The 24,187-nt window shown below is 40.7% G+C and overlaps 1 protein-coding gene across 7 annotated transcripts in view; it reads right to left on the bottom strand.

Annotated features, from left to right (window-relative positions):
• Hecw1 (HECT, C2 and WW domain containing E3 ubiquitin protein ligase 1) overlaps positions 1-24,187 on the bottom strand; it is a 388,661-nt gene that overhangs the window by 170,006 nt on the left and 194,468 nt on the right. For all 7 annotated transcript variants that reach the window (XM_063233918.1, XM_063233919.1, XM_063233922.1 and 4 more), the window contains one exon: positions 121-215. In XM_063233918.1, the coding sequence (XP_063089988.1) occupies positions 121-215 (95 nt within the window). The remainder of the gene's footprint in view (positions 1-120; positions 216-24,187) is intronic.

The following is a 24,187-nucleotide window of genomic DNA, read 5'->3' on the forward strand; positions in this document are numbered from 1 at the left end:
GTGCACATGTTACATGCATTCAAGTGCACACACATAAAAGTGCACACACACAGAGAGAATGCAGAACAGGAAAGAGGCATCAGAGCCAGGTCTGATTAAAGAGAAAGAAGCAAGACTTACAGGAGCCGCTGAGTTTTTGACAGTGACACTGGGGGTGGTGGCTCGCAGGGCTCCGCTCACTCCATGGTAGTATTTGAAGCAGATCTTAGTTTCAGCTGAAAGACAGAAGCGAAACAAGACTCAGAAGTAGGGCATAGCCCCTGCCATGGCAGAGAAGACATCTGGGGGACAGCAGCCTATCCCTTCCCCAGCCAGCCAGGCCACACTCGACAGTGCTGGGCTCCATGTGGCCTCATGAGTGGGTCTGACTTCTTTCTAAAAATATGTTATGCAAAACTGCTTTGGCCTTAACCTTTTCATTAGAACTCATTGATTCTCACTTGAAATCTAAAAGCTTCAGGTAGTTGGATGCCTAAAGTCACCCTTGTATAATTTCCTATTATTTAAATCATTGCAATTAATATCTTGGAAATTTTAAGGCAGTTATTGGTATATGGGTGGGCCATTAATGACATGTTAATGAACGACTTCTTAGCATCACAATCTGTTTCTCTTCCAGTTTCTCTGGATGGTAGACAGAAAAGTTATAGCTTGGCCTGTGTTTGGATTTTAGCTCTACTATTCACAACCTGTGGGATAGTGACTCAGTCACTTACACTCTCCGTACCGTATGTTCCTTATATGCAAAATAGAAGCAACAGTGATATACACATTCTAGGAGGGTAAAAGCAAATAAAAACAGAGTTCAGTAAAGCAGTCAGATATGTGGGTGATGGTGACAACAGGGTGATTGAACTTTGATGTGACCCATTGCATTTTGACATCTAGTTTTAAAGAGGAGAACATCAGCAGGCAACCTAAATTTAGGTCGTTCAGTGGTGACCTGATTTTCCCAGTTCACAGTTGATAAGATTGGTTTCCTAAAATCTGAACAATTTACCAGGCTGTGTCTCAGCTCCTTCTATTCATTTTGTTGGGAACAACCTGGGGAATCTCCAATTTGCAATCTTATTTATCAATAAGGGAAATAGTCAATTATCACATTTAAGAAAATGATGTTTGCAACTTTGTTAGCATTTGTTAAAGAGTACTCACTGTGGGAAATATGGAAAAAGAAGAAAAGTGTAAAAACCTCTGTAAAGATTTTTTTTGGCATACCTGAGAGTATAAACTCCATGTATTAATGCATTTTTAATTTTTACATTTATTTCTTGAGTATAGGGAGCTATTATTTTAGATTTTGTAGATAATATTCCTTGCTCTGGGAAACAATTAAATAGAATTTTAATTTGTGAATATTACCCTATTTTTGAAAATTTGGTCCTTTCTCTAAAAAGGAATGACATTTTACACATGATTTGAAAATTTGGTCCTTTCTCTAAAAAAGGAATGACATTTTACACATGATTTGAAAATTTTAAATATGTTTTCTTGGACAATAGAGCAAAAAATTGCTACCATCTTTCCCTGAAAATAAGACCTAGCCAGAAAATCACCAGCCTTGGAAACTAGAGATCAAAAATACCAGCCCAGTCAGCCTGTCCTTGCCTCACCTGCCATCACTCTTCCCTTGCTTGGCATCTGCTTTGTAAAGTGGGTGGGGTAAGGATAGGCTCCTTGAGGCTGGTATTATTTTGTAAGAGACTGAACTTACAACCTGGCACTTACCAGGCAAGGCCTTGAGCCACTGTGCTAAATCCCTGGCCCAGGGGCTGGTATTTTTGTCCTCTAGTTTTCAATGATGATTATTTTCCAGCTAGCTAATTACCTATCCAAAATCCTTTCTCCTTTTCCTCCTTAGTAACAGAATTTTGTTTTGGGTTATAATGTCCAACTTAATCCTGTGCTTTGCCGATAACATCTGTGTTGTTTGTCATTGCTACTTGGGGATTTCCATCCTATGTGGTTAAACCTAAAGCTGATACAGAAAGATTCCTTGATGCAGAAGATATAAATATTGCAATATTCTTCCTTGGGAATTCGCTCTTCCTGTGCTCAAGCTGCTTTCCACACAGCACTTTATATGTCCACCAGCATATAACATCAAGATCATAATGACCATTTCTACCCTTGTAACCACTAAGCATTATCAATTAAAAATCAGCTGAAAATAGAATCTCATTATCATTTTCATTTCATTTATTTGATGACTAGCGAGATTAAATGTTTTTCCATCCAATTTTAATTAGCTATTTGAATATTTTAAACCCTTTAAGTTAAGTGTCAGAATGATGCCTGGGTGCTCCCCGCTCCCTTTTAGTGGATGTGGTGTTATTTTAGATGTGTCAATATTCTTTTCATTTCCTTCCTGAGTCACGCTTTCCCCACAGTTATTTTGCATATCTTGATTGTCTTTCCAGGCTCTTGGTGGACAATCTAATAACCTCACTCCCTACATATTCTCCAAGACTCCTTCCAGCTGTCCTCATATTAGGTCCACACACTCAGATCCAACAGTCTCAGCAGAAAGCCAGGTTTCTTACAGTTCGTGGATGTATCCTGCATAACACAGTGGGTGATACAGCTATCTAATCACAAGGAGTTGGCGCTTTTGGTGCATGAACTACTCTGTTTATAGACCCCCAGGAGATCAGCTTGCAAGAGCCAGAAGGTCTCACTTTAAGGTGACCCAGGTGGAAGAAGCATTGAGATAAAAGGCACCTGGGGCTGCTTTTCATTCAATAAAGAAAATTATGTCAATGCCTTAGAGCTAAAAAGGTCAGGGAAATCACACAAATCCTTGTATTAAATCCTATTGCCAAGTAAGCAGATTATTTACTATTTTCAGCCAAGAATTCATGGAATCCCTCAAAGTGTGGTATTCCCCTTTTAAGGAGCTGTTAACAAAGACTATTTTTGTTTTTGCTTAAGCAAGTATTTTAGTAATCAATTAAAAAATGTTTTCCCAAAAATAAGACCTATCTGGAAAATAATCGACCCTGAAAGCTAGAGATCAAAAATACCAGCCCCGCCAGTTGGACAAAAATCGAATCAAATTCTGTGTTGCAATTATGGGGAAATTTGACTCAGTTGTCATCCAGTTTGGTTTGCTACCAGAATCATCAAGGAGAATTGAGTTCCTAAACTGAAGTACAACTGTATTGTCTAGTGATGTAAGCATTGTAGATTAACCCAAGAGGAGATTCCATGTCCCAGGAGATCCTAATTCTTCATGGAGAACACATACTTCCTAAGTCTAATACTGGATGATTTTGGGAACTGTTCGAGTGCAAATGAAGGGGTTTCAACAGTTAAAAATTATTGCTCTCTCTGGAAAAGTATCAACACTTGAAGGCTAAAAAATGTTCATTAATTTTTGGTCACCATTTTAGACACTTTGTGTAAGAAAACCTTCACTAGTTTTGCCTTTCTCTATTTTTCTAGGTATAATAATAATAACTTAAAAGTTCTTCACAGTACAAGGCATCTTCAGAACACATGGTGTCTATGCCTCACTGTTTAGGTGGAGTGTTTATGTGTGCAGCAACAGAAGTCTAGGAAGGCAAAGTGATCCGCGGGAAGAAGAGGAGTGTGAGACAGAGTAAGTGGGAGTTCAATTCTTGACTCAGCTCTCATTGTTCTTGTAAGTTATAGGATTCTGAGTCTTAGCCTCAGTGCAGAATGTTAATGTTACTGCCCGCTTTGTAGATGTTGTTCATTGTTCGTTGTTTTAGTTACTTTTTTCTCATTGCTGAGACAAAATGCCCAAAACTTAAATTTAACAGGGGAAAGTTTTATTTAACTCACAGTTTGCAGTTGCTTCAGTCCATAATCAGCTAGCTCTAAAGCAGAGTGGCTTATGGCAGAGGGGCAACAGTGCATTGCAGTAAAGACAAGACTCGTTCTGTCCTTATATGGTATCCAGTCTTTGGGAATTAGGGCAGTGCCAACCCAGTCTGTGGACTGATTCAGCAATCATCCATCCTTAATCCCAGAATTGCATTAGGAATCATGTTCTAGATTCAGCCACCTCTGAAAAAATCTTATGACTGCATGAGGCTTTGGGGGGAAATCTAGACACAAACCATAACAGTCACATAAAACAAGTAGATTCATGTGTAAGGCATACTAAATATGAAGTTAACAGATGAGTTGCCTTTTTATGTCAGTAGGGATTATTTGGACAACTGCTCACGGATGTCTAACATAAAGCATCCAAACAAAAAAAATATGGGGAGTTGAAATCCAGCCCATTCTCCACTTACTGGAGAGTGTAGTTCTTGCCCTTCCAGAGAAAGAGACTGACATCTTAATTAACTCTGTATGTATAGCGGTAGCCTTAAAATTGATCTCTTTTTAAATATTTTGATTATTTTTGCCAGGTACAGGATTTATCTTTAAATTTGACCTGGGGAGATCAGTTTATTAATAAAGTGTAGTGAAACTAAAGTTTCTACTGCTATAAAAATGAATTCTGTAACTTTTTTATTTTGGAGAATGTGTTAAGAAAGTACAGATTGGTTCACTTCAGTTTTAGTATTAAAGAAACAAGAAAACTGATTTTTTCCTTACTATGCTTTTGAGGAATCAGTAGACCTGCTAAAGACTTCAGACTCAGTATTTGATAAATAGTAGATCTGGAGTAAGCAAAATGTTCAATTAACCTTAAAAGTTATGGAAGAAGTTTACCTTAATGAACTAGCACTTAGTATATACTTAACCACTCATACTAATTTCTCATTTGATCCTCATAAGAATCTTATGAAGTAAAAGCAATTATTATTAGTCTTTCTTTTTTATGCATTTGGTGCAATAGTTGACAAAGATTCAGGCTTCAATAAATGTTACCCATCAGTCCTATTTTACATTTAAGGAAAATGAGGCCCAGATTTAAAGCCTTGATATTAAAGGTCACATATGTGGTTCGAGGCAGAGTTGTAATTTAAGTAAATGTATTAACTCTTCATTTAATGCATTGTCTCTAAGAAATTTTTAATAAACCAAGTTTATAGGTCAGCTAGCAAAAGTAAACTTCTTTCTCCAGTCATAATGTACCAGGTAATTTAAAGAATATCTAGAAGAGCCGGAAAAGTATAGAAATAAATCTGCTTAAAGTAGGGTTGCCACATAAGCTGCCTTTTTCATAGGGCTTTTTTCATAAGGATGATTTTACAGTACAGTTAAAATTGAATTTCAAATAAATAAAGAATAAATGATAGTATATCACAATTATTATATGAAATATACTTTAAAAATTACTCATTGTTTATCTTAAATTCAAATTTAAGTGTCCTATAATTTTTTTCCCTAAATGTGAGAATCCTAGCCCAAAGGCATCAAAGACCTGGCAAGGCAGTGTAAAATAAAAAAAAAATGAGGTCAAGATCCTGAAGATAAAACTCAGATGAGCCCAGGATTACAACTGCCATTTCCCTAAGGGTGCCCATGTTGATTCCAAAAAAAAAAAAAAAAAAAAAAGCCTCTGAAAGGCTGAGAAGCCAAAGAGAACTTTTGACAGACTTTCAGGGCTGAGGAAATAAAACTTCAGAATCCAGGGCCTGCCAAAGAGAAGGACTCTGGCAAATCTCTCATGATTCAAGCTGGGGCTCTGAACAGCTGACCAGATTTACTACTGCAGCATCCTTCATGTTGCAAATCATCTCCAGTATTGAAATTCAACTGAGATCATTCTGGATTGCTAGACACAGATTAGAAGGAAATGTAAACAGGAAGAAAATATACTATGATTGTAAGCCTCAAATTACTTCTGCAAGTTTTCATTTATACAGGCATTCATTGTTTAACAACCAAGTTCTGAACATGTGACTAAATCATTAAATGAATTGGTCTCTAAATGAGAAACTGGATATAGTATGTATATTACAATATTCAGAACAAGGAAATGGTCAAACGAAACTCTGACTTAATGGCTTTGCTTTATATGCATACTTCTGGCACACAGTACTGTAACAAAGAACATAAAATGACAGAACTGTACTGTGCAATACAATCAGTAAAAATGACCCTGCTATACTGTAGAGAAGCAGCCAGCAAAGGCTGCACTGTCACTTATGTTCCTGCCTGAGCAGCAGATAAATTCAGAACAGCTGGTCTCAGTTGTAAGCCTGAACGGTCATTAAACAGGTAGGCTGTTAATTGGGGAACATCTGTAATGTGTAGTTCTTAATTTAAAGCTGACCAAGTGTGTTCAGAAACAAGGCAATGTAGAAACAAAAGTGAAGCAAAACAAAATTTAAAGACACAAAAGGTGACACAGAGTTACAGATGCAGGCTTTATAAAAACATGTTCAAAGCATTAGAGATAATGAAGGGCAAGATTGAAAGCATCAGCAAAAACACTGAAGTCAATAAACAAAACCAACAAATTTTGAATCTGAAAAATAATAATTTTGAGATAATGAACACAACGGATGGGTTTAATATATCATTAAGTAAAACACAGTAGAAAATTTAGGCAAATGAAACATAGATCAGTTAAAATATGTGTATCCAGAATGAAATTTGCAGAGACAAAGAATGGAAAATATAGAAGAGAGTGCAAGAAATGCACAGGATACTGGCAAATGGTCTAAACTATCTACAATTGGAATATAAATAGAAGAAAGATAATGTGCCAAATCTAAACACTGTTCTGGGCTGGGGATACAACTCAGTGACAGAGTACTTGCCTCCCATGTGCAGGGTCCTAGGTTTGATTTCTAGTATCACAAAAAAATCAATTAAAATTCTCCAAAATTAATGAAAGATAACAAGCTATGGATTCAAAGAATCCCATGAATTGAGAAAGAATAATGAGACCAGATATCACCATAAACATCTGAAAAGAAAAGCAATATCATTGACTAATGAAATAAAAGACTAGATCACTTTTGAAGGAGTAACAACTAAATTGGCAAATAACTTCACAGGACAACTAGAAAGAATGAAAGGCAAAGAAACTAGGGCTTCAGAGTACAGAAAGAAGATAAGTATAGAACTCTGCAATCAGCAAAACAGTCTTCAAGAATCACATGCATTGCTGGTCTGAACATTGTCAGGTTGGAACAGCATGACTATCTGAACTTCATGGTGAATTTCAGCTCCCCACATTACAATATCTGCAATGCAGAAACACCCAACTCTTGTGAACTGAAGTGTGATCAGAATTGACAAATTAGACAGCACAGATCAACAGGGAAAGGCACCCTCTACGGTGAGGCCACTTATTTGAGGAGAAAGAATCAAATTTTCTATGCAACAATGTTCTTTAGCATGAACAAGGAACTTAAATCTACTAATATTTCATTTATGAAATACATGCGAGGCAGATAAAAACCGTATCCTCAAATTGAGGAAAAGCAATTTTAACTCAAGAAGCCCTCCTCTCTATTGAAGGAGTCAGCCTCAATAGTTATCTAGCAAAAATAACAGAAAGAACAGACTTCAAATGCTCAAAGAAGTAAAAAAGCAATGGAAAGAATCAGTTGTAAATTAAATAGAATCTGAAGGGTATTTAGCTTCAGCCAGAGAAAATAACAAGAGCAGCACTTTTGGAGAAAGAATATTAATAGTATAAATCCTTCACTCTTTCTAGTCTGTCCTACATGTAATATGTTCATTTGTGTTTTTTAATAAAACAATAATGTATGGAATGGATTTTGAGACATAAACAGCTTACATAACAGCTGTTTGACTTCTGATCAAAACAAATGAAAGGCAAAGGGTTTCCAAATAAATGAGGACAAGCGGAATTAAAGTCTATTGATAAGGCAGCTGTTACCATCTGGGTCTTAAATGTAAAGATTTGGCCTTCAGCTTGGTGCTATTGATATGCTGTGGAAACTATCGGGACTATGGTGCAGTGGGAAGATCACTGGGATTTGCACTTCCCCTTCCTTTTACTTCATGACCACCGTGAGGTGAGCAGGTTGCTTTGCTGTATGCTCTGCTATGATGTGCTGCTCACCAAAGGCCCAACAGCATTGGGGGCCAATGGACCATCGACTGAAACTTCTGAAACCCTAAGCCATTACAAACCTTTCCTTCATAGAAGTTGATTATCTGTGGTGGATTAAAAACTTGTGATCGAGGCCAACCATTCTACTTGAAATTGGTATGCTTGTTAGAATCAACCCTAAAAGTAGAGGAAACTACTTTGAGCATGACAAGATGTAACGGATATCCATACTGGTATGAATCAGTAACAGTTCTCAAATACTACAATGCAGTCAAAGTTAAGTTTTTATAAAAATAGGTGATAGTATGTTTAACTATAATAAGCCAGTGTTGTGGACAAATCTATTGAAAATAACAAGAGAAAACATAGTAGCTACGGAAGATCATTTATATTGTAGTTTTATATGTCTTATCCATTGCATGTTTTTCTAGGAAATTGTTTGCTGTCTTGCTATGACTTGGTTTTCCCTATAATACAGAGAGGATAGATATATAGGTAGAAATTCACACATGGGTTTTTTTTTCTTTTTTTCTTAAATTATTTACGGGAACAGATTATATAATGCAAGATGTAAGGAACAAATACTCTGAGGAAGAGACGCTGAGAAACCCGAGGCTTATTTTGTAGCATTATAATATAAATTCTAGCAATCTATTGTTTGCTGATTAGAATGACATTGGACTGGTTTCTTCAGTTCAACTTCAGCATATGCAGAGATGGGGACGGCTATCACAAAGAGAATGAGAGATGCGATGGTAGTTGCTATTGTCTTCCCTAATTTGGAACTTGAGGACCTAAAAAGACTTCATAATCCTGTAATGATTTGATTAGTTCTATAATATGCAATAAGTATATAAAGTGGGTGAAGATAGGGACAACTATTTGTAAGAAGCTAGAGACAGTTAGATAATGAAGATCTCCAGTGGACTTGCTTTGAAATCTGTATTTCTTTAAATTGTTTTTTATTTCTTTTTTAAATGTTCTGTTCTGTTTTGATATGGTTAATCTTACCCTCTTTGAGATGTAAAACAAATGTGTAGGACTGATAATCATATTACTTCTTTTTTTTTTTTTTTTTTGTCTTTTTCCTTTTTATCAGTACCGGGGATCGAACTCATAACTGCCTGCTTGCAAGGCAGGTGCTTATGCCGCTGAGCTAAATCCCCAGCCCCAATAATCATATTACTGAGCTTTTGTTCGATCATAGAGCAGAATGGTTTGTAGGGTCACTTTTTTGAATGTCATTCTAAATACTTTAATTCTATAACCTGAACAGCTATTTCAAAGATGACAATTTGTAACTTATCAACCGGCAATTTCTTACCTTTGTTTGTCTGTAATTTTGTATTATTTCTACCCTTTTTTTTATCTCCATGTATTTTTTTTTCATTTCCTTTTCTTTAAATTAAAAAAAAAACAAAACAAAAAACTTGTGATCAACCTAAACACCAGCTGAACCGAGTAAGCATGGTGCTGAGTGTAGATGGCCCACCTGAGGTCTGTTGCTCTCATAAAAAAGGAGAAATGGAGAGGAGGAGAAGAGTGTTATGGGTTCTCCTAAAGTGCTTGGTTGTTTGTAGCTGTTAGTTCTCCTGCAGAAGCTTGTTATGCTGGCTTCCCTGATGTGAACTCAGCTGTTATCATTGGAGGAGCTCGGGACCTTGTTGCTGAGAATGGCTGTGGCTCACTTTGGGGGAGCTATGGCCCTTACTCTGAGCATCACTTCCTGGCTCTGGAGGAGAAGATGTGTGCTGTTCAATCTCCAGGAGAATATGATCATGCTGGCTTCCTAGCTGATCCCATCATTGGAAGAGCTCAGTACCTCGTTGTCACTAAGGATGACTGTGGCACTTTTTAGGGAAGCCATGGTCTTTGTTTTGAGCATTGCTTCTTGGCTCCTGTGCAAAATCCTCAGCCTACTGGCACAGATCTTTCACCTCATTGGCACAGACTTTCTAGCTTCCACTGCTGACCTTTGGCCTTTCCAAGCATGGATCCATGAAAAAGATTTGCATGAGTCTTTGTTGTGTGCTCTAGACCTCTAGTTGGGCACATGGGAGGCATTGTAATGGGTTCTAGGTCTTCAGCTGAATTCATGCAAGACACTGCTGTGGGATCCAGGCCCTCAGCTGGACTGTCTTGGATCTTTAGTGTGTGGACAGATCTCCTCCTGCACTTCTTGTATTTGACTGTGTATGACTATTAACATAATACTATAAATTATGTGTTCTGTAATTGTTCTCCATGCAATCCCTGATTACAACAAAATTGATACTGAGATAGGGGTCATTGTCAAGCCTGTACCTATGTGGTTTAAGAGTCTTTGGGAATGGGAAGGGTTTGTGGGAAGAGTTTGGAAAGGTTTGGATATGTTAACTGAAATAGTAGTCCTGGAATATCTTAGGCTGTTCTGTATGGGAGATTCTGGTCAGAGCATAGAAGACCAGAAGGTTGATAGAAATCCTGCTGTAAAGACCAGGCTCAGGAGGTTTCTACTGCAAAGAAGGACTATATTGAGTGCTGGACTTCAGATGATGTATGTTATAGCTTGGCAAAAAGTTTGTCTGCATTTGGCTTCTGTTCAGATTTTGCCTGAGACTGAGGTTAAGAGGGAAGTGGACTAATAAATCTGGTGGAATTTCAAGGAGGTCTAATGTTGAGATGGTGGTATGGATATTGTGAGATTTTTGCCAAATTTAGGTTGTGAATCAAGATCAAAGAGTCCAGCAGGGTGATTTGAAAGTTTGGCCCCAGGAAAAGAGCTCCAGTAAAGCTGTGGACTGTAAAGATAGAGTTGAGATCTTGATCATTGCAAAGGAATAAAAGAATAGAAAAGATGGCCTGGGGGTGCATCTTGGGAAACATCAGTGGGCCTCCATCCTTTGCAGCCTTAAAACTGCAGAGGTGTAAGAGTTTGCTTTGAAGAGAAAGCCACAGAGTGGCATGTTCTAGTGTGCTGGTGGACACCATACAAGGTTCCAAAATTCCAGCACCAGCACCAGGTTCCAAAATGGCAGTGGCATAGAGAATTTGTTACTCACAATCACATTGAGAGTGCTCAGTGCAGGCACTTCACCCCTACAGCCAAGCAAGATGAAAGCCTGGCTATGGCTCCAGCTGGCAGCAGATTTTGGCAGCATCATCTATGGCACTTGTTTTAGGCACACACAGAATGCAAGCGTTCTCAGATTAAGACAGCTTTCACCCCAATTTCAGAAGGCCTGGGAGGCCAGGCAGTGCGCCCCTGGGAAGACTGTATGTGAAGCCAAAGATGCAATGGAAAACCCAGAAATTTGGAAAAGTCAAAAGTGTAGATTGTCTAAGGAATCCTGCAAGGAAGGAGCAAAACCAGCCTAAGAGAGAAGCACTGGAAGCTATAATCACCAGAAGTGCCATGGGAGTGGAGTCACTCAAACCTTTTGGAGCTCATAACCAGAGTGCTTCAGATGCTGAACGTGGAACTCCAGGACTTAAGGTTCACTCTGCTGGATTTTGGACTTTCTTGGGTCCCAATCCTTTGTATTCCAATTTGTATTTTTTGAAATGGTGATGTTTGTCTTGTGCCATTGAATGTTAGAAGTATTTAACTTTGTTTTCAGTTGTATAGGAGGTTGCAGCTAAGAGTTTGCCTTAGATCTTGGAGGAGACTTGGGACTTGGTTTTCAGCAATGCTGAAACTGTTATGACTTTGACAAGTCTTGGAGATGGACTAAATGTCTTTTGCATAACAGATGTGCATGAGTCTTTGGGGCACCAGGAGCAGAATTGTTTGGTTTGAGTCTGGATGTCCCCTCAAAGCCTCATGTAGTCATGGAGGTGAACTTCTAGAGTTTGTGAATGACTCATGGCCCAATACCGGAATTATGGGTGTTCGTGGTATACCCAAGTGGGTGTGACCTATGTACAATGTAAGAAATAGAATGAGTCTTTCTTTAAAATAAAAAAATGTAAAAAAAAAAAGAAATAGAACGAGTCTTCTCTCTGTGTTCCTCCCCTTTTCACTCTTGTTGCTTGCGGCCACCATGAACGGTATCCCTTAGCTATGCCTCCCTGCCCTGGAGCCAGCTGAGTATGGACTGAAAATTCCATAAACTGGAAGCTAAATAAACCTTTCCTTCCTTTATTTTGGGCATTGAGTATTTTGTCCCAGCAATGAGAGAAAAGTAATGAAGACATGACCTAAGGTGCTTGGTATGGTAAAAAAAGACTGATTCAGCATCTGACATTGAAAAGTCCACACTTAATGTAAAGATTTAACATTGGAAAATTTAATTTAAAACTGAAATTGCTTCTTGGATCTCTCTAAGCTCTTAAGTTTCTTATGTGTGGGGCTTTGGTTTGGATCAAATCAGAATCAAATAGTCACAGTTTAGCACCTTGTACATTACATTTAATTTTTGCAACCTGCATCTATAAACTCACTCAAAAAGGGAAAATAGTATGATTTTAAAAATTACTTTGTATCAAACAACAATACCACCAACAACAATAACAAGGACAAGATCTTGTTCTGCTACCAACACCCCTGAAAAAACATGGTGTTTTTATTAGTCTAATTCTATTTTTGTAGTAAATTATAACTCAAGCACTATATGAGTCTAATAGAAGAAAATAATTTTACTTTGACACTGATTTGTCAGAATTTGGTAAAGATGTCATTTTACATTTGTGCTTCTAAAAGTTTTATGATTTAGAATGCTGTCTTAGGAACTGGCTATATTCATTTAAATGTAAATTACATTAAACTGGAAAAATAAGTCATAAATTTTGAACAGAGTTGATTGCATCTGTAGTATTTCACATTAGGCTAATTTGAAAAAAAAATTGTCATGTGGTAGTCGTGTTCCTCTAATAGGTAAATTATAAACTACCTGATTATTTGGATGAAAATGGTTAAATAGAACTTTTTAGTAATTGTGATAACTGAATTTTTTACACGTGGAATTGTTTATGCATTCAATTAATTTTCTATTCAGGATAGAAGAATGAATCCTGTGCTAATGCTTCTAATATGGGAAAGTGTTCAAAATAAGCCATTATGTGAAATGACACTGGAATGACTGGAACTTCAGGTTATGGGAAATATGTATTTCCGGTGCCAGAGGAACAATTCCAAACTGAAAAGCAATCAAATAAATGTATTTTGTTGCCAGTGTCAGTGCATGTTACTGCCACCGCTCCACACCTCTCAGACAGGTTTTGATTTCTGGGTTCATTTCATGTGGAGTTAAAAGGAAATGAGAGACTTCTTCTTCCGGCTGGCACAGAGTAGTTACTGCAGATTAATGTTCTGATTGCTAACTACATAGACTAATTTTAAAGCAAAATATATAACTGCTATAAAATGCTAGAAGTGATGAGGTCTAAAATTCCTGAAAGTGAGGTGGGTGCTGGTGAGATGAGCTGGAGACCTTCAATCACTTTTCCCTGGTAGCCAACTGTTTAGAGCCACAGGGACAGCAACAGAGATCGCAAACATAAGCCAGTTTTGCCTTACACATTTGCTAGATCTTGATGCTATGAGGGAAAAAGATGCGATATCTCATCATAAAAATATCTGAGAAGTGGAGGCAAAGTTGCCCATCTCTAGGACTGAGAAGATACGGCAGGAAAGAGCCCCAGCTGAAATCCTCTGCCCTCTGAAAACTCTGGAGAGGAATGCAATGGAAAAGGGGAAGCCACAGGGAAACAGATTTATCAAAACAGGACTACATACCATTTAGCTCACCTCCACTAAGCTGAGGCCACAAGGATCCTCACTGCCTACCTAGGGAAACAGAAAATCCTCCACTGTGGTTTGGTTTTGAGTGTGTTCCTCAAAGGTTCATGTGTTGGCGTCTAGATCTTCCTTCAAAGTGGTGGCATTGGGAGGTGGCGTGGAATCTTTAAGAAGTGGGACCTAGTGGGAGGTCTCAGGGGCATGGCCTTGGGACAGATTGTTGGACTCTGGTTTCTCTCTGGCTTTCTGTTCTGCAATCTAATCTGTTACTCCCACACATACTCCCATCATGATGCTATTATTGTGCTAAACTAAAGGAGCTGTCTGCTCCTGGACTTTCAGCTTCTAAAAGGATAAGCTAAATAAAAATCACACTCACAAAGTTAGCCTGCCATGGGTGTGTTGCTATGGCAATGAAAAACTGACCAGCACAACTTCTTTGGGGGAAGATCCCGTCACCCAAAGTATCTAAGCATTTCACACCTGTGTACGGCAACTGATAGAAAATTCCCAGATGTAGCAATAGATAGAAGCAAATGACCAAAAGCAACAATGAAAATGAAAACAGGATCTTGATGAAGTCAAGATAAATAGAGCCAGAAGATGAAAAAACAGGAAATAACCAGATTGAAGGTGATGAGAAGATGAAGATGCAAAGTACACAGGAAATAAAATGGGACACAGTGGAAAAATCCACGTGACTGGCATTTCCAAGCAGGGCAAAGGCACTTTGAGGAGATTGGAGCTATGAGGAAGCTTAGAGATAAAAACCAAAAACCACTTCTAAGCACACCATGGGTCCACTTTTGGAACCCAAAACAAATGGAGAAAGTTAAAAGAATCAGAAGGAAAAATGCATCATCTTCAAAATAATGACAAAAAGATTAACCACTGACTTTTTAGAGGAGAGAGAAATGACATTCCTCAGTGCTGAAGAAGATAACAGCTAACCTGGAATCCTGTGCATGTAATGCAACTTCTTCCTATGCAACTGTGATGGAGCGCTGGTCTCAGGTAGAAGCCAGGAAGACTTAGCATTAGGGGGCTGTGCAGAAATAAGCCTGTCAAGGGGACACTTTGCTCTTAAAAGGAAAATGATCCCAGATGGGAACACAGATGTGTGAGAAGCAAAAAGAGAAAGAATGGGTTAAAACTGGAATAAAGCTCTACTTCTTAATTTGGGTGCAGTTTACATGCAAGAATTCCCTTTTTGAAAATTCATAAGCTCGCCGTTTAAATTTGTGTACTTTTCCATGTGTGCGTTGTGCTCAGAAAGAATTTTACCAAAATAAAGCAAAATGAAAACTGCTTAGAGGAAAATTTACAGCCTTCTTGCATACATAAGAGAAGAAGAATGGCAAAAAAACCCATGAGCTAAGCAGCAATCTTAGGAAATTAGATAAACAACAACAAATTAAAAGAACAACCACAGATCTAGGAAGAAGAAAATAATCAAAACTAAAAATAGGAGCAGAAAGTAATTAAAAAGAAAACAAACAGAGAGGATCAAGAAAACAGAGAGTTCAGTCTTTTAAAATACTAATAAAATAAAAAAATCCTTCATGAGGCATAAGTAATAAATACTAGAAATACAAAAAGAACATCACATAGCTACTGTGACTGAAGTCACCTCTTCTGAGTGTAGTGAGCTGAGTGGTCTCTAAGCCTCCCTTGGACACTCGGGCTGGGCATGGGGGATCCCAGCAGTATCTCTAAGTCCAGGGGCAGTGGTGCCAGTGTCATCATCACAGGGTTCAGTGCAGCAATGATGCAATCAGCCTGCTACTGTACGGCACACATATCATAGGCTTGCTGCCACTGGTCTTGTGTCTTCTGTGTCACAAATGTCCCCAGTCTGGATTCCTAGAGTAAGGCCCTGTATTTCAGTCTAAGCGAAGGATCTTGGGTGTTCAGATGGTGGAGGAATGAGTTTCCTGGGATTGAGATCAGATGCATAAACCTGAAGGTCTTACACTGACAGACTGCCATACTGAAGAGCTCCAGAAATGGAAAGAATGCTACCAGATTGAAAACCACAGGAAGAATCAGCTGTCATCCTATGTAGACTTATCAATGTCTTTAGCCAGCCCTTAACAGCTATAAGGTGTTCCAGACATCTTTTTGGGAAGCATTCTCATTTGTTACATGGGACAGAATTATAAATATCTGAATGACAATGGGTGTGCACACACACATGTATGTACGTATGGGAGAAAAAAAGTCTCAGTGTGACTTTGTAAACAAAGGCTTTGCTGTCAGTATTGCCGTCTAAAAGTGAATCCAAGGGAGACTGTGAATGAAAGTCAGGTGGCTTTTAATAGTAGGCAGGGTCTGTACAGCAGAAAGGCACAGTTTAAGTTCATGAGGACTTAGGTGATTGAGAAGGTACAAAAATTCCTTGGGCTACGGGGTCTGCCCTCAACTATACATTTGTCTCCTCGGCGGCAGTTCAAGACAGGGTGTCCTTTCTGAATAGTGATGATTAGGATTCTTGCAACTTTCTTTAGCAAGGCTCATTAGCCTTGTTATTAGCTTCAGAGGCCCTGTCTACACGGAAGTCTATGGTAGTAGCTGTCCTGGAGGCCTGTAGCACAGAGAACCACGATTTAACCTGGAAAGTGGATACTGGAATTGCTGGACAGAATTTATGACAGGCACCCCACCCCAGCAGTGGGCTTCTCTGGCAAGGAGACACAGGAACCCAGCCCAGTGAAAATGGCTTTCCTATCCCTCAATTCCCGTCCAATTTTCCCCTGAGACTCTAGGATGACACCATTACATTTTCTCCTTCATTTGATGATGAGCCAGGACTAATTCGGTCAACTGCAGGCGGGGTTGAACAATTTTCTGGGAAAACAATCTTGCTGGCAAGCACCATGCAGGCCTGCTGCTCCCGGCTTTGGGAAAGCCCACCCGCTGGTTTTGGCTCCCTGGCACATGGGGCCTGGTAACACAAAGCCTATAGAGAAACGCCAGGCCATCTGGCTTGCTGCACGGAGTCGGCAGCTGCTTCCCCCAGTTACAGTGGCCTCAGACTAGGAGCCAGTGATCAGATCGAAGTCCCCGTAAGGGGTGTCTGACAGTGAAAAAGCAGATTTTGTAGCAAAACATCTTTTTTTTTTTTTTTTAAAGGCAGTGGGTTCCTGCATCATTGATAGAGAATTTCATGAAAAAGTCTTATTTGTAAGTTTGGAATTTGCTGGAATTGTTTTTGACGAACATTTCTGAGTTAGAGGCACTGACCTTGGGCCTTGGTTGCCCTTCAGAGGACATCCAGGAAGAAGGCTGCAGACACAGAGCCCGGGATGTGGCGGGGCAAAGCTAGGAGGGTAAGAAGGTGACCAATGATAATGCACAAACTGTGCCATGCAGCACAGACAGGCCTGCTCTGCCCCACACGTGGTCTGCCATGTGCAGCCCACTTGGCTGACTTGATGATGTCACTCTGGGGCTCTCAAATACTTCTTTACTAGGTAGGCTTGAAGATGAGTTTGCAGCAGGTCACCAAGAATTGTCCTGGGTGGAAGTGCAGAAACGATAGCAGCTTTTGCTTGTGTGGGAGGTGTTGACAGGCTGTGTTAGTGTCAGCCAGGGAGCATCACTAGTCAGAGACCTTATCCTAAGCTAACCAAATACACGCATGCTTCTCCTGCTCTCCCTATGAGTGGCAGGAATAATAGCCACTGTATCTGGTGCCCACTTGTCGGTTTGGAGCTGCCTGAAAACTCTATATTATCTTCACACTGATCTTCTTAGATCTATGGGAATGTTCACTTTCTACAAAAGCTTTTCAGGACCCCTTTCTCTTTCTTGATCTTTTAGATACACATGCTTTGGACTCCCCAGCCTCCTTTCCCATCCTTACTTGGTGACAGTGCCACGGTTAATTTCTTCTTTCTCTTTTCCTTTCCTTCCTTCCTTCCTTCCTTCCTTCCTTCCTTCCTTCCTTCCTTCCTTCCTTCCTTCCTCCCTTCCTCTCTGTCTCTGTCTCTCTCTTTCCTTATTTGTGCTGGGGACTGAATTCAGAACTTTTGCACTGAGCTACATCCCTAGCCCTGTTTATACTTTATTTTGGGACACCTTTGGAACAACCCAGGTTGGGCTCCAGCTTTCAACCTCCTGCGTCAGCATCCTAGAGTGTTGTGATTACAGGAGTGCACCAGCACGTCTGGCTTCACTTTCTTCTTTTTATTTTCTTTGGAGTCTTAGAACACTGCCCACAAATGAAAACCATAGTCAAGTGCAGACAGAACAGGTCAAAATCCTTCCAGGTGGTGGGAATGGGAGCTGAGCTGGGGACTGAAGAAAAGGTCTTTCCCTACAGGAATACCTGGGAAGAATGCTGGATCTTCTGTCCTTGTCCCAATCACATGAGAATTTGCTTTGATGGTATGTCAGTTTGGTCTGCTGTAAAAAGTCCTACAGACTGGCTGTATTATTAACAATAAACCTTTCTTTCTCAGTTCTGGAGGCCGTGAAATCTCAGATCAAGGTGCTGGTGGATTGACTTCTGGGGAGGGCTCTCTTTCGGGTTTGCAGGTAGCTGCGCCCTAGCTGTGTCCTTACAAGGTCGGGTGTCACTTCCTCTATGTGTGTATGAGTTTGTGTGTGCTACTCAGAACTGAAGCCTGGGCCTTTGCACTGAGCTACATCTCCAGCTCTTTTATTTTTTATTATTATTTTTGATACTGATTTTGGTGAGTTGTTAAGTTGCCCAGGCTGGACTTGCATTCAAGATCTTCTTGTCTCAGGCTTTCAGAGTGCTGGGATTAATCCTACTATTATGATCTGCTCTCTTTACCCTAATGCAACCCTAATTATCTCCCAAAAGGCCTTCTCCAAATTATAGTCTGGATGCAGGTCTTCAACCTATGAATTTCAGGGTATTCAAACATTCAGTTCACAGCACTGAGATAGCAACATAGCTACTTCTTCAGTGTCAAACACCTATACTTCCATTTCATTGGTTCTGGTGTCTCTGCATTTGTTTTTAATATTGAGTTGCTTAAAATATGGTTACTTCCAATTTGGTAACTGCCTCTGATTGGGTTACTAGGAAGGGTAGGGACTAATTGTAGATTATTTTGACTATTACTCTTTGATGTTCTCATACTCTCCTTGTCTTTTTCCTTCTCTGATTGATTTTAAAAAGGACTAACATAACCTACTCCTGCCCTGTGGACAATACTTCAGATTCTTTTAAAACTTACCTTTTCCATTGCCCTCAGTTCACCAGGACAGAACAGTTTAGTTTTCATTAAAAATTCATGCTCTGCGTTGTAGAACACTTACACTGTAAAGTCAGCCTCTGTGTCTCAGGAGTTAACCCTCATGCAGAGTGGGATGGCAGGGGACAGCAAGCAGTTTCAAGCACAAAGAATAGAAGCCTCGAGAAAAGGCTGAGTCTATAGGTTCAAATTTCTAGATTTTGTATAAAGATGCAAATCTTCCAAGCTGGGTATTGCAGGACAATCATCCTAGCACTCTGAGAGACTGAAGCAGGACAGTCACAAGTTGGAGCCCATTCTGAGCAATTTAGCAAGATCTTGTCTCAAAATCAAACATAAAAAGGGCTGAAAAGGTAGCTCCGTGCAGAGGTCCTTGGCTCAATCTTCTGTACTGATAAATAAATAATAGGAGAGTTTCATATGCGTTCTTGGCAGATGGTGCAACAGAGAAAACTATATTTTTCCCTCAAAGGTATGGGAGACATAATAATACAATTCTCCCAGACAGATGAGTTCCCTGGCTTGAGCGTTAAGCTTGCAGGCCTTGAATAACCTAAGAGACTTGTGATGAAGCTAAGACAGACACTTTGCTATTTTTCCCTTTCTGCTTTTGGGATGCTGCTTTCTCTCAGGTAGCACAGCTGCCAATAACAGTGTAGGTCAACATAAGAAGCAGGCTGTGCAGCTCTGGGTTTTGCTTGGGAAGAGGAAATGAGGATTTAGAATGGATGCAAAGAATGAGGGGTTGTTTGCATCTCATTTTTGTGAGGTGGGGATGGGGTGGGGGCATGTGATGGATTCTGTAATATTCTTGGTACCATATCACTGTATTTTGCATCTTTAATATCCCCCAGCTGCTTTGTCATGAGGTCCCACCATGATGTGCTGATTTGCTACAAGCCTGAAGCAATGGAGCTAATTCGTCCTGGACTGGAACTTCTCTCTGTCATGGATTTGGTAGTACTGTAATGTCTGGGTTCCAACCTGGTACCCAAATAATTTCCTTGTCAATCGCACTAGGGAGGTAAAGACTCTCCATTGACTGTGACTACAAACTTCTCTCTACTGTGTAAGCCAGTACCCCAACCTCCAAAAGACCAAGTTTTTACAGTGAGTCTCCATCTGAGTAGTGGGAACCCCCTTGGCCTACTTCAGCCTCCTCTGGACAATCAAGGGGACAACGAGCACCCTGAAAGCTGACTGCCTAGGTTCATATCTTGGTCCCACTGACTGCCTGTACCTGAGATGAGCTAGACTGTCTTCCTGTAACTCAGGTCCCTCATCCACAAAAGGGGAAAACAATAATACATGCCATCTAGGGTTTACAGATGGATGAAATTGGAGGCAATAGATGAAGATGCTCAGAGCGATACCTGATATACCGAGGAAAGCTCAGAGAAGTTTAGCTGCCGGTACTGCCATTATTCTGACTTTATTCAGGACAGCAGCCTTATATCCACAGCCTTGGGTCAGACCTTGTAGCTTATGTGCATCTCCTGGGGTGAGCACAGGTCACCCTCCTGGAAAGACTGCAGCCACCTTTCTTCCCATCTGCTGCGTCTGTCGGTTTAATTGGACACTGTGGTGATCTGCTTGCCATGCCCTTCAGACACGGCCTCACCCACCTGGCTGCGGGTCCAGACACAGCAATTTAGGTAGGTCAGCGTCTCCCAGATGCCCCACATACACGCCTCCCAAACTTGGCCTCTAACTGCCTTCACCTACCCCTCTGTACCCATCTTGTGGAGATCAAAACAATCCTAATATTCTCCTCGTGTTGTTGAAATGGTCCATGGGGCAGAGATATGGAGTGTGTGCATCCCTGGTTCAGATTTTGTGCAAAGGGGAGATTCATTTTGTGTATAGAATGGCTGTGAGAGGGATAGAGTGAATCTATTCATTTGTAGAGTTCTAACTTTCATCTACCATGTTGGCCTAAGTGAGGACCACCCCAGTATTCTTCTGGTTTCTTAATATTCCCCTTCCTGTTAGGAAAATAGGGCACTACATCTTTCCTCCCACCCCTCCAACCCATCCTACTCCTGCCATCTGGTCCACCCAAACCTCCAGGCATCCTGTCCCTAGCTGGTCAAGTGCTTCTAGGAAAGGCCCCGCTCCCCATTATTCTCTGGATCATGTTTTGTTCTGACTGCCTTGAGTCTCAGCCCATCAAAACACGCTTCTGCATCCCCACCAGCTCTCCCCGGCTGCTGATAACCAATGGCCTCTAAGCCTGGGCTCAAGTCCCAGCTGCCCCACCATCCAGCTCTGGACCTTAGGTGTGGATGGCTCTTGGCTATTAAGACTTCACATCAGATATGACAGTGATGGTACCCACCTCCTGGTACTCTCACCAATGTGAAGTGAAAGGAAGAAGTGGGACACCTATAAGTACGGAGTAAATGAGAGGTCCCCCCCCTTTTTTTTTTGGTACTGAGGATCAAACTCATGACTGGGCATTTGCATGGCAGCCGATTACGCCCCTGAGCTAAATCCCCAGCCCCAAGAGAGTTCCTATTTTTGTAGCTCCTTCCATTCATTTTTAGAATAAATTCAAGCCTATCCTGATCTTCAGAAGACCTCCCTATCTTCGTGGAGTTACTCTCAGTCAACCTTCCCAGAGGAGGCATCATTCACTCTGCCTCTTCTTTATCAGTGTAGATTCCCCACACTCCTGTGTGCTCAAGTCTTGCAGTCACCTGGGATACAGAACCTGGGTGGCCTGAACCAAGAGAGTCCCAGCAAGCTGGGATGCACCGCTCCGCTCCTCCTTCTCTCCAGGCTGTGGCTTTTCACTTCAACTTACAGAATTATTACAACAAAGACCAAAGCCCCCATGTGGCTTCCATCCACAGATGCTCTAGATGATCTCCTCCCTGTCACTGAGTATGTTCTATCAGCACCACCCTCTTCCTGGTTTCTCCTCCTTTCACTTCTACAGCTTTCCTTTGGTTTCTCTGGTGTTCTGCTTACTATGGATGAATAAAAATCAAGCCAAAACCTTAACAGATTAAATAGCACAGCTTCGTAGTTGCGTTTCTCTGCTTTTGTGATTGACTGGGGCTGGGGCTGGACCTCTTCTGGGCATGCAAACTCCCAATGGCTAGTGCAGGCTTCTACAGCACAGACACCTCAGGGCTCTAAGAGGAGTGATTCCAAGAGGTGGGAAGCAGAAACTTCCAGTATCTTGAGGCCTGGTTCCAGAAGGTGGCACAGCATCACTTTATTATGAAAATTGGCAAAAGATAATTAGTGGCTGGCCACCCAGACTCTTGGTGAGGGGACGGGGTCTCCACTTAACAAACTGGCTGTCATAGTCAGTGCTCTGTCTGCTCTTCCCCTTCTTGTTATCAGTTGTCTCTACATCTAGCAGTATATCAGGATAATGTAGGAGGCTTATTACACATAAGCACATATGTTTAGCTCCTCACCAAACTACACAGATCGTACCTCCTAAGCCTTTTCTGTTTGTCTCCCTGGGAGTGCTGTTATGACTTGTGTCTAGATGTCCCCCAAAACCCTCAGGCAGTCATAGGTGGAGCTTTCTCAGAGGTGGCTGGATATAGCATGTGTGATGCTGGGATCAAGGGTATGTGATTACTAAATTAGTCCACTGATTGGTTTGGCATAGTTTTGGGTAGGATCCAGCCCCACCCTGGATGTAATTGCTACTCACTGTCAGGGCGGGTCACCTGGCACAATATAAAGGGTCAGAAAGAATCTTGTCGCCTGTCTCTTGCTTGCTGTTTGCTGCCTTCTGCCAGCCATCTATTATTTCTCCTCTGTGATGCACTCTGCCATGCAGAGACTCGGAAAGAGTCTGCCATGTGCCCTCATTCCTATGTTCTTCCTTCCCATCTGGACCTTTACTATTCCATTGCTATCGCCCCACTATTGGCCCTGTTCCATTGGAACCACTGCACCTCTGGGTTGATCTTTGGTGGTGCAACCTAAAGGGTGATCAGTCAGTGACTATATCCTCTCTCAATCCTTTTCCTGATTGTATGTTCCAAGAAAGCTACAGTTTGTTTACTGAAGCAGAAAGTTTCCCTTAGGTTTCTTGCAACAGTGGATCCCAAACCCATTTCACCACATCCTAACACAAAAACAAAGGTAATGAATCATATCTTGCATACATAAAATATGTGCACTTTGATCTTTCACATAATTTCCAGCTGAGTTTATGCTTCTTCCCACAGGTAGGAAGTGTTCTCCCTGCCAGGCTCTGCTTATGCATCTCTGCCCACCATTTCTATACCCTCAGTCATGCTCTTGTATTAAGACCTTGTATTGGTGAACTGTCCCATTGCTGGACACAATACTCAATGCCTACACTTTAAAGGAGGAGAGATTTAACTTGTCTTACATTTAAGATAGTTCAGCCCATGGATGACTGGCTCCAAGGCAGGAATATCATGACAGCAGAGCATGGCGGAGCAAAGGTGCTTAGTTCATGGTGGCCAGGAAACAGAGCTGGGGAACAGTGCCTTCCAGGAAACTGGCCAGGGATCATGCAGGGTACCCAGAGTTATGCCTCCATGACTCACCCAGGAACATCTGGAAGTGTGTTCCCCCAATATCCTGAGCAGATCCCAAAGCCAGTCAAGTTGACATTTCACCCCCACTGCCACAGGCCTCTTCCAAAACACCGTCTCTAAACAACTGCACCTAACCTTAATCACTTTTATTTTCACATTCTGCTCACACTCAAGATGTATAATATAAAATATATGGTATCCTATGATATATATGAACATCCAAGGAGTAAATTTATTAGTATACATTTCCAATCCTCTCATTCTCATCTGCTAATATAGGTTTGAGTTCTTTCCTCTAGCATCTCAGAAGGCTTTCTCCTAGCAAGATTAGTTTTAAAAGAAAAATTAGAGGAAAAAGGCAGGAAGGGGAGCGGGAGTCTGAGCTATGTTCACTGGTGTGTTTATGGGGAGGTTTAGATGGGGTAAGGGGGCTCAGGACACTCATGTGATGGAGGGACACAAGTGGAACACAAATATACAAAAAGAATTTTAGGAATATTACTGTGAATCACACATTCTTTCCTCAAAAATTAAGAACTACAAGAATATAAAGAAAATTAAAATTTCTTCATGATTGATGCACAGAACTTTTAACCATGATTTCACTTTACTGAATTTTTTTGGGGGGTACTGGGAATCAAACTTAGGACTTTGTACTTTCCAGGAAGGCGCTGCAACACTGAGCTGTATCCTTGTCCTATGATTTCACTTTCCTGTGGTTTCCATGGATATACACAACAAAAAT

Source organism: Cavia porcellus, unplaced genomic scaffold (genome assembly GCF_034190915.1).
Source record: "Cavia porcellus strain 051 isolate PalLab524CR breed Dunkin Hartley unplaced genomic scaffold, mCavPor4.1 scaffold_23, whole genome shotgun sequence".
NCBI classification, from domain to species: Eukaryota; Metazoa; Chordata; class Mammalia; order Rodentia; family Caviidae; genus Cavia; species Cavia porcellus.